Raw genomic sequence first — 10,342 nt, 5'->3', positions numbered from 1 at the left:
CCAATTCAGGGTCACTGTGCGCTGAATCTGATCGACCTTACTATTGGGAGTCAACACATAAAATATGCCTGGAAAATATCTGTTAAATATGAGACACTATTCCATTTTTTTGTGTCACTACATTTGGGGTAAGCAATTTGAGATAAAGCATTCTGAGCTGATTTATATGATCCTGAAGAAACACAATGATATCTATCAAATTCAGCTTCCCATCAAAGTCGCAATACCTGTTACAACTGCTACTTGCAGTTGTGTAAAAAAAACTGGATTAAACAAAGCAGATAGGGCAAGTTTATTTCCCTCACATGTCTCATAATTTAAGAAAAACATCCATCTTTATATTTTTCTGTGTGTGAACGATGCAATACACTTTGATTTTCTGGTAATCTGAAAAGAATTGTTTAACTAAATCATTTGACAAAAGTCCTTGGCTGGAATATCAAATTTCAGCCTCATAAAATGATGGATTGTTTCATACTTTATACAGAATACACGCACACAGCCTGATGAGTGATACCCAAGTGCTAAAGATGAAACTGTAAAACTGGATTTGTTCTCTTGGTAAAACGTTTCACATTGTTAGACACTCAGGTGGCAAACTGGTTAGGAAGGCGTGTGAATCTGCTCTTAAAATATCATTGAATGTGATGTCCAGTGCTTGTGGTGCGGCCTCTGGTTGGAGCCTCGGCATGCAGAACCTCTGGAAGAAGTCCCCTCGTCCAATCAGCGAGGAGCAGGCTTGGCTCACTTCCTGGTTTTTACTGCCTTATTTGGCGATTGGGGGCGGTGCTTGTGTGACTTTGGATGGAAAATGGTGGAGAGGACATTCTGACGCCTGCAGTAGACTGAAGGATACCAACAGCTTTTTATCTCTGGTGAGTAAACATTTTACGCCCTTGTGCTTTATTATCTCCGCTCTGAAGGGTGTTTAAACTGGGGATGGAAGCTTCGGCAGCTCGGTAGTGAACTAACAGCAACACAAGAGGCTGAATCATGTTCGGCTGGTTGGGGATCAGGAAATGAGGGACGGCGAAAAACAAACGCAACACATCTCGAGTTCAGGCTGAAGATGATAAAATAAAATAAAAAGCTTCTTTATGCTGTTTCAGCGCCTACAGATGAAACCAAGATGTATTCATTTCTCTGCTTGCATACCTCTTTAGTCCTTCTACAAATGCAGACACACCTACTGTTGTTTCTCAGTATTTTTTCCAGAGTGGCAACATTGAGAAGGATGATTAATGCCTCAACTATGACAGATATGCACGACTGTTTCATTTTGGTCTTAGATGTTACTATTGGATTGCTGCAAATGTTTCCTGCAGTACAGAGTTTTTGTGCTTTTTTTAGATTACAGAAGACAAGACAAAAATGTTTAAACATTTTACGTAAAACATATTTTCTGTTTAATCATTCATGAGTAGGATTTTGTCCCTAGTTTTATCACATTGCTTCAACAAAACAAGCCTGTATTTATTAAACTTAAACCATGTTTAAAGTTATTACTTTGTTTTTTGTTTACTTAAAATCTCTTTTCAATCTTCTAAGTGATTGCTACGTGCAGTTATAACTTGAAATGCTTTTTATAAAAAACATCTTGTTTTACTGTAGGGATGAATATTTATTGGAGTTTTTGACTGTAAACATGACCTTTCTTCCAGTTGTCTTTCAATTTTTGTGTCAAATAGATAATCAATATCCGAGAACATGAAAACAACAAACATTGGTGTTGACAATACTAATAGTAAAGTCCTGGTTGTAGTCTGCAGCTGATGTGTGCCCTGAGTGCTAACTTGTTGTACCCTCAGAATGTAAAATGACACTCATGGGGCGTATATCCTGAGCTTTTAGCCCTCAGTTTGATTTTCAGGGTTAAGGTCGATGAACAGACATTTTGGACTATCTGTGAAAATGTTGAAACTCCTATTTAATGTATTTTAAAAAATTGTTTTATTACTAAAATACTGGTATAATTTTAGTTATATAGTGCGTCATGTTGATTTGTTTCTTTTTATCCCTGCAGCCCCCTGACTCACATCGTGTCGCTGTAACGTGGCAGAAGTAATGGCTGATGCAGAGAAGATCAAGAAAACTGCAGCCAAAGTGTTGTGCTGCGTGGAGAAGGTTTCCTCCTTCGCTTCCTCCATCGACCCTATTTTTGGCGTAGTTTCTTCCCTGGTTGGGGTTGCCCGCAAGGGCCTGTTGGATGAAGAGGGCCACGCTCTGGACAAGGACTTCCAGGAAATCCACACTAAACTGGAGAGCATCTCCCAAAAGAACCGACACTGCTTGAGGAAGATCCGCATTGACGAAGTGAACGAAACCTATGGCAAGTATGAGGAGTACATCAAGCACCAGTATGCTGCCTTCAACACCATGGTGGCCCAGGTGAAGAAAGATCCAGACCAGGCCCAGCGCTACATGGACAACTTCGAGAATATTTACGAGAAAGACAAGAGCGACCTGAGCCTGGATGTCTACTACCGCGGTGTGATGGGGACAAAACCGCTGTTTGGAAGAACCCTGCTGAAGGTGTATCTGGACAACTGTGACGGCGATCGCGAAATCATGGAGCACCGCTGTTCACACATCGCTCACCTGTTCCACATGGGCCTCATCGCCCTCATGGCCTACACAGCTGTTACAGAGGATGATGAAGATGAGGTGCGGGAGAAGTGGGCCGGCAGGGTGCGCAACATCCAAGAAAAGATGCAGGAGATAATGAGTCAGTGCAAACAACCGGACAAATCACCGTCAACATGAACCTCTGCAGGGAGAGAGGGGATATCTTCTGGGTTTGATGGCAATGGTGCAGGGTGACATCTCGGCTCAACTGTGGATGAAAAGACAAATTATGCTTTAATGTAAAGATTTATTAGACCAAAGCCATGTACTTATTTGTGTACTTTAGCTGCATTTGATGTTTGCATTGTTATTGTCCTGTGTGCATTATTATCCAAAATGACCACTACTGGCTGCTCTGTGTCAAGAAATGCTGTTGTAGTTTTTTATAATGTCTACATTAAAATACATAAATTTATTATTTGTGTCAATATGACAAATCCAAATTATCTATGCATAGAGTGCTCTCAGGTGTGTTATGTTGCTGTACTTCTTTTTTTCCACTCTTAAAACCTATGGGTTGACTGCATGAATGGTCTCAAAATACAATAAAAACATCAGATTATGTATATTTTTTTCGTTTTTGAACACAATATATTGGTGATAGAAAGGAAGCAAATTAATTGAAATGGGATTGAAGTTTCTTGCTTTTTTTTTTTAACTCAAAAGATATGTTTCTAATGTTCTATTTTTTTTTTTAATGAAAGGAATGCTTGTTTATGAATCCTATACTTCTTTAGATTGGGACAAATGATGACAAGGTTACAAAAGATGTGAAATGTTACACATTAACTATTCATAGAAATAACTAAGTTAAGGTTTAGAGATAATACGCAACACAATTCTATAAGATAGAATCATAGAATTAAACCGACAGATAAAGGCAATAGCTTTACTTTTGGGTAACTTGATGTGACTAAGGAGGGAGGGTCAGTAAGTGTGTGTGTGTGTGTGTGTGTGTGTGTGTGTCTCTCTCATATATGTTGAATTCAGACAAAAATCAAACACTATAAACTTCTAATTTGTCATTTTACAGGTTGTGAACTTGAACGCTGCTTCTCGTCGCCTCGCGACGTTAATGAGCTAAAAAGCTACGAGCTTAAGCTAAATATTGAGGCCTTGGAAAATGTACTGGAAAACTACACGTTTTAAGTAAATATGTAAAGACTCTTCACATATTTACATCAAGCTGAGAAAGTATTTTGAGTTCTCCGAGTCGCACCGAGTCCCCCTCACCACCAGAGTCCGCTGTCGTCCAACCGGAGCGGTGAAACACGACTCCTCCATCTGCAGCACTTCCCCGAGTGAAGGCCTGCGACTCCTCCGAGCAGCGAACCCGGGCTCCCAGCAGCTAAACCCGGGGTAGCCTCACACTCACTGCCGCCTCTTCTATCCCCGTCCAGCCCTTCACAGAGCTCCAGAACTCCGGCTCTGGTCTGTCCGAGGAGCTGTCACGTCGCTTACGGTGAGTTGAAGCTGCTCAGCGGAGCGGAAACAGGGGAAACCATCGGCGGCAGGGTGTAGCATCCCGGCTACAGCCGCCGGATGACTGTGAAAAGTTTATTATGTTCGATATGAAGGAGTGAAGTTAACAACTAAACAACGAATGTTGTGCGGGGTTAATCTTTCAGTACTAACTATAATAAGAGTTCAGAGACAGAAGCAGTCTGGTTTCCGGGGCGTGGCCTTCCTATGAACTCAACTAGGCAATTTATAAAGTTTGTCTGTCAAATGCATATTGTGTATATTCCACTGAGTGGATGGAATTCTTGCTTCACAAGGGATAGGAGCTGCAAATAGCAATAACATTATTATTATTATTATTATTATTGCATGAAATAAGGGCATGGTTGATGCTGTGTTTTGTTGCACATCCACAATAATACAGCGTCACAGTGCAGTTTCACACTCAGTTTCACACAGTTGAAAATGTCCTTGACATTCTGTTATAGCAAAATTAAAACATGTCCTCAATTTCAGGCCTGTCAAACTCATTTTGATTGTCGGCTAACATACAGCCCACCTTGATCTTAAGTGATCAATACAATGGTACTGTAATAACTCTGAAATATAACATTTTGGCCCGGTCCAGCTCTACTCCATGATTCCCTTAATAACTTGAACTTTTTAATGAAAAGTACATTTCAACATCGTCTTTTTTTTTTATCTATGCCAACTGATGCAGAATACAGTGACATGTCCGAAAACCATTTGCTATAATTTTGGCCTTTAATATACAGCATATATATACTTGCAGCTTATGGAAACAGACTATTCTGGGTCTCTTAATGTGACTGACTGGTGAAAGGAACTGCTTTAAATTCTCCCTCTGGATAAACGGACCCACACTATGCATGTCGATGCTGCAGGCTGTGTGCTGTGACTGATTTTCCTTTAAGGGAAATCATAAATGACTGCTTTACTGATGTTGGTGCATCGCCTATTAGGTTGAAGGGAGGTTCCAACATATGCAGTTGAATCAAAGATCTCATAAACACTAATAATTATCTACAGACTATAACACCTGTTATGAATCCCTCATTTTTCTTGAAATTTGTTTTTCTGTAACGTCTGAGACCTTTTAAAGAATTGCTTGTCAAATCATTATATAGCCTGATTGTTTGAGGTCACTTGTTTCCTCCATTTTATAACCAAACAATACCTGAGTAGTTCGAGATAATTTCCTTGTAATCCATTCTCATTGTTTCAGGTGAAGTTATGATGGTGTCTAAAGGAATGGAGGATATGTTTTGTTAATGTTTAGCGTCGGTGGGTACGTGGTGGAATCCAGCCGTTCAACACTCACTGTGATCTTTTGTTTCAGGCATGCCTCTCCACCGCATTTGGCCGCCGCACGGAATATTTTCTCCGGTCTGAGACAAAGGCAGCGTCATGGGCAACGAGGACAGCCTTGAAGATGTGTTTGTTGCTGTCATTCGTCCAAAGAGTCAAGTCAGCTTGAGTTCCAAAGAATACAGGGCCAAAGCCTATGAGGTACATAGAAGGAATTACACACTCTACCCTCAAGCTGTATTCACAAAATGCTGCATATTTACTGAGAAGGGTGTGATCTATTAAAACTAAGATACTTAACACACTTGTTTCAAAGGTAATAAAGTGCAAAGCCTGAGTTACCATGAGAGATGTGAGTTCAGGGAAAGGGGTAAAATAAGTGCTCCGTCTGTATGGGTCCTCCACCATTAAAATAGTTGGTAAATAAAGTGAATTAAACCTGGTCTTACTGGTTAAAGTGCTTTATTTTAGTCGAGAATTCTATTTACATTTTTTTTTCTTCTCATCAAGATCCTGTTGAAAGAAGTGCCTCTGGAGGGGAAGGAGAAGAAGAGGAAGAAAATCCTTCCGGCGACATCCATCAAAGCAGGAGGAGATAAATCCAAATCCATATTGGATTATGTAGATGAAACGATCAGACCGATCTCAAATAACCAAAGCTTCATAGGTGAGACATTTCTGTACAGGTTGCACACTGTTGATCTCCAGGCAATCAAAATGCACTGAGTCATGTATGGTTGGCAGGGAAGCGTGTGGTGCACATGAAGAAATTTCCACTTGAAGGCAACAATGAAGGGAAAGAGGCCTCGCTGTTTGTTGTGCCGGTCAGTGTTAAAGGTGAGCAGAAACTGTCATCCACAGAGTTGATAAAACACATTTGAAGGTGTACAAACAGTAAATTCATCTGTTCTTCCGCACAGACAACAGCAAGCCTGTTCACACCCCAGGGATGCCCAGTTTTTACTGCTTCCAGGACATCATGCGGGTCTGCAGTGAGACCAGCACTCACTTCTGCCCCATTACCTCCAAGATGCTCCTGGCTTTAGATAAGTACGGATCTATTTTCTCTTACCAAAAGACACAGAGATTAGGTTTTTGGTGAAACAATCTCCAGCTCAGTCCGTTTCCCCCTCCACAGGTGGTTAGCAGAGCAGCACACGGTGCCCCATGCCATCCCCGCCCTGTTCAGGCCGGCACCCATGGAGCGGGTGAAGACCAACGTCAGCAACCCGGCGTACAGCAGCGAGGGCAAGCTGAGCGACGAGGGGCTGCACATGGGCTACACTGCTCTGGAGATCAAGAGCAAGATGATGTCCCTGGAGAAGGCCGACATGTGCATCCTGAACCCGCTGTACGGTTCCGATCTGCAGTATACCAACCGGGTAAGAAACACCAGACTGTCTACACCAATCAATATCTGTTTAACCAGAGAAGACTCGAGAGACTAAGCGATGGATGGATGTGTCTGATAAGTGATATCTTGGTAGCCAAACTGAAATAACCATCCCCGTTTGTTTTGTTTTGTCTGTAGGTGGACAAAGTGATCATCAACCCATACTTTGGGCTTGGAGCTCCAGACTACTCCAAGATCCAGATCCCCAAAAGAGAGAAATGGCAACACGGCCCCAACTGTGTGGCAGAAGATAAGTGAGTGTTTTCCACTGTCATCTGGGACGCAAGCGGCTTCGAATTCGAGTTTGCTGAATCCCACTTGCTTTGTTTTGACCATCTTGAAAACAGTCATTACAAACGTCTGTGTCTGCAGGGAGCGTCAGTGGGTGGACGACTTCCCCCTCCACCGCAGTGCCTGTGAAGGAGACACGGAGCTGCTCTCTAAGCTCCTGGACAGCGGCTTCTCCGTCAAGCAGCTGGACAGCGATCACTGGGCTCCCATACACTATGCCTGCTGGTGAGTCCCACACTGATCACATGGGAAAACAGAATTCATCCAAGCTTTTTTTTTTTTTTTTTTTTTAAATATGCTCCTGGATTCAGTTGATCTTGTTTACTCAAATGTGTTTCCATCCAGGCACGGCAAAGTGGAGGCGACCAAGCTGCTGCTTGAGAAAGGTAACTGTAATCCGAACCTGCTGAATGGCCAGCTCAGCTCGCCGCTGCACTTTGCAGCCAGAGGAGGCCACGTAGACATCGTGCAACTCCTGCTGCAGCACCCTGAGATCGACAGGGTATGAAACACAACATATATGGAAATGTAGTTTCTCATTTCTGCGGCTGATTTATTAGAAATAAACACATGATGCAATTTCAACACAATCGGAATGAAGTGTTGCTGCACCTTCGTACAAACATTTCAGTTTGGATTTTGTGTTTACGCCATAGTTCACACACTTTAAGACTATATTGTTTAGTTTTTTTCCCAGTAAGATGTACACAGTCACAAAACTATTGATATTTACTACAGTGTACTGTGAATGTCGCTTTTCTAAGAACTAATTTTCCTTTGTGAATTTAGTCTATGAGGTTGTATGTCATGATTCACATCATGTATTCCATGCTGCAATTAAAGTTCATCTGTAAATTCTTGTATTTTTCTTCCACAATGACAGCACATAGAGGACCAGCAGAAGAGATCTCCGTTGCAAGTGTGTGAGGAGAACAAACAGAACGAGTGGGAGGAGGCGATGAAACTTCTGCAGCAGGCCAGCAGCAAACCAGTGAGTCACACCCTCCCTTGAGACGAATGTGTCTGTTATAGTTATGCCTGCTGGCCACTAGATGGTGCAGTTCCCACATATAGAATGTCTGGTATCGGGCTGATTTTTAAAAGTAGAGGATTAAGGCTCTGTTATGGGAAATGGATGGATTAAGCCATGTTTCACTTTCTTTTGTATGTCCGCCAGTATGAGAAGGTGCGTATCTACCGGATGGATGGGTCTTATCGCTCCGTGGAGCTGAAACACGGCAACAACACGACTGTGCAGCAGATCATGGAGGGCATGCGTCTTTCTCAGGATACCCAGCAGTACTTCACCATCTGGATCTGCTCAGAGAATCTCCGTGAGTCTGCATGTTAAACTTCAGTGACAGACATTGTTGAGTGCATATTTTCATCCAATGACTCTGACATTTAACGCCAAACTTTCCAGAGATACTCAAATAGCCTTTCTTGGGTAAGACGTGTGATTTTTTTTTTTTTGTGTGTGTCAGATCTGCAGCTGAAGCCGTACCACAAGCCCCTGCAGCACCTGCGGATCTGGACGGAAATTGTGACGGACCTGACGGTGCTGGATCCTCAGAGAGAGTCACCTCAGCTGTTCCTCCGCAGGGATGTCCGGCTGCCTCTTGAGATTGAGAAAAAGGTATCTCACAATCATAACAACCTTCAGAAATAAACTGTGTGACCGACTTCGAATGGAAATGTCGGATGCCGATTGATACTGAGCACTTGTTGTAACTCAGCTACTCACCGTTTCCTCCCAGGTGGAGGATCCACTCGCCATCCTCATCCTCTTCGATGAAGCCCGCCACTGCCTCCTGAAGGGCTTCTTTCCTGCTCCAGACAGCAAGCTGATCACACTGGCCAGCCTCCTCCTGCAAATCATCTACGGCAACTATGAGAGCAAGAAGCACAAGCAAGGGTTCCTCAAGTAAATATCTCTTTTATAATCAGACCTGTTACAGGTCACAGGTCAAACCCAGAGAGACTGCGGAGAAACAGCACCGTCACATTTGATTCAATAAAATGACCCATTCTTTATACATTTTTGCTTTGTCAGGGTTGTCCCTAAAGAAGCTTTAACACTTTGTTTTATGTTAACAGTGAGGAAAACCTAAAGTCAATTGTGCCAATATCCAAGGTGAAGAGCAAAGCGTACCACTGGACCAACAGGATTCTCCATGAATACAAAGTACACACGTTTTTTTTTTAACTAGTTTTGTATTCCCTTACTTAAACCTTGTTGGTTCCTGGGGGAGTTCAGGTTTGTCCGTTCTTTCCTCTGTAAAAGGCCTTGAGCACCAGCGAGGGAGTGAGCAAAGAGATGCACCACCTGCAGCGCCTCTTCCTGCAGAACTGCTGGGACATCCCCACCTACGGAGCAGCGTTCTTCACGGGGCAGGTTTACACCAAGGCCAGCGCCAGCAACCACAAGGTCATCCGAGTGTACGTGGGGGTCAACACCAAGGGGCTGCACCTCATGAACATGGAGACCAAGGTGTGTTAAATACTTTGATATTCCTACTCTGAACGTGAACTGAATGATGCTGTTCTGTTAAACCAGTTAACACAGAACAGCCGTGGCTTCATTTTTTTGAGACGACAGATACAGTTGGACGGCACCAGGTGTAAATAATACATAGTTCCATGTATCTGTTTGATGAATGCTTGTTATACTTTATTTGATGTTTTCTCTTGCAGGTCCTTCTCATTAGTTTAGAGTATGGCACATTCATGTGGCAGCTTGGACATGCTGATCAGTACTTCCAGATACACAGCGGCGACAACAAGATGAACTTCATTGTGCACACAAAACAGGTAAGTGTGCAACTGTATTACACGTCTCATGTAGAACTTTACTTTCCTGCTTTAGTAAATAACATTGTAATATTGACAGATCCTTTTATTTCCTGTTATTTGGTTACAGGCTGGCCTTATTGTGAAGCTTCTAATGAAACTGAGTGGACAGATGACTCCAAATGATAAGGGCATAACGGACAAGTATGCTTATGGCTGAAAACTGTTGGAGAAATGAACCACAGCTGCCAAAGATCCTGCTGCAGGTTGTTTTTCATACTGACCATCACACGACTGCAATAACTCTGGACGGAGAGTGGGCCTCCCGTCACGGGCATCGTTTTATATAACAAACAGGTTTTACATTGTGTATTTTGATGAGTCTTATGTTTTGGTTGTTTGTAAATACATTTATTATTTAATGTTTGTTTTAATAAACGGATTGAATAGACA

General features: G+C 42.5%; 2 protein-coding genes across 2 annotated transcripts; both read left to right on the top strand.

Moving 5' to 3' along the window:
* Positions 1–772: 772 nt before the first annotated feature.
* On the top strand, positions 773–3,189 carry rpz2 (rapunzel 2). Its single transcript, XM_080484828.1, has 2 exons — positions 773–875; positions 2,024–3,189. Exon 2 carries the CDS (start codon positions 2,065–2,067, stop codon positions 2,761–2,763), a length of 699 nt encoding a protein of 232 aa, XP_080340954.1. The 5' UTR covers positions 773–875; positions 2,024–2,064; the 3' UTR covers positions 2,764–3,189.
* A 694-nt stretch (positions 3,190–3,883) lies between these two features.
* Positions 3,884–10,342, top strand: krit1 (KRIT1 ankyrin repeat containing). Its single transcript, XM_080484827.1, has 17 exons — positions 3,884–4,087; positions 5,447–5,616; positions 5,926–6,082; positions 6,160–6,252; positions 6,336–6,465; positions 6,554–6,797; positions 6,947–7,062; positions 7,181–7,324; positions 7,445–7,601; positions 7,983–8,090; positions 8,277–8,433; positions 8,584–8,735; positions 8,857–9,023; positions 9,197–9,284; positions 9,384–9,590; positions 9,794–9,910; positions 10,020–10,342. The coding sequence occupies exons 2-17, from the start codon at positions 5,515–5,517 to the stop codon at positions 10,107–10,109; spliced, it is 2,229 nt and encodes a 742-aa protein (XP_080340953.1). The 5' UTR covers positions 3,884–4,087; positions 5,447–5,514; the 3' UTR covers positions 10,110–10,342.

This window comes from Lipophrys pholis (assembly GCF_963383615.2).
Source record: "Lipophrys pholis genome assembly, chromosome: 17".
NCBI lineage: Eukaryota > Metazoa > Chordata > Actinopteri > Blenniiformes > Blenniidae > Lipophrys > Lipophrys pholis.
Note: the sequence above shows the minus strand (reverse complement) of the source record. Positions and strands in the feature narration are given on the sequence as shown.

Excerpts from the sequence above, each read along its gene's own strand:
- krit1 (XM_080484827.1), top strand. The coding sequence starts at position 5,515 with ATGGGCAACGAGGACAGCCTTGAAGATGTGTTTGTTGCTGTCATTCGT. Across the intron at positions 7,602-7,982 it reads AGCACCCTGAGATCGACAGG|CACATAGAGGACCAGCAGAA; the intron begins GTATGAAACACA and ends CCACAATGACAG. Across the intron at positions 9,911-10,019 it reads TCATTGTGCACACAAAACAG|GCTGGCCTTATTGTGAAGCT; the intron begins GTAAGTGTGCAA and ends ATTTGGTTACAG.
- rpz2 (XM_080484828.1), top strand. The coding sequence starts at position 2,065 with ATGGCTGATGCAGAGAAGATCAAGAAAACTGCAGCCAAAGTGTTGTGC.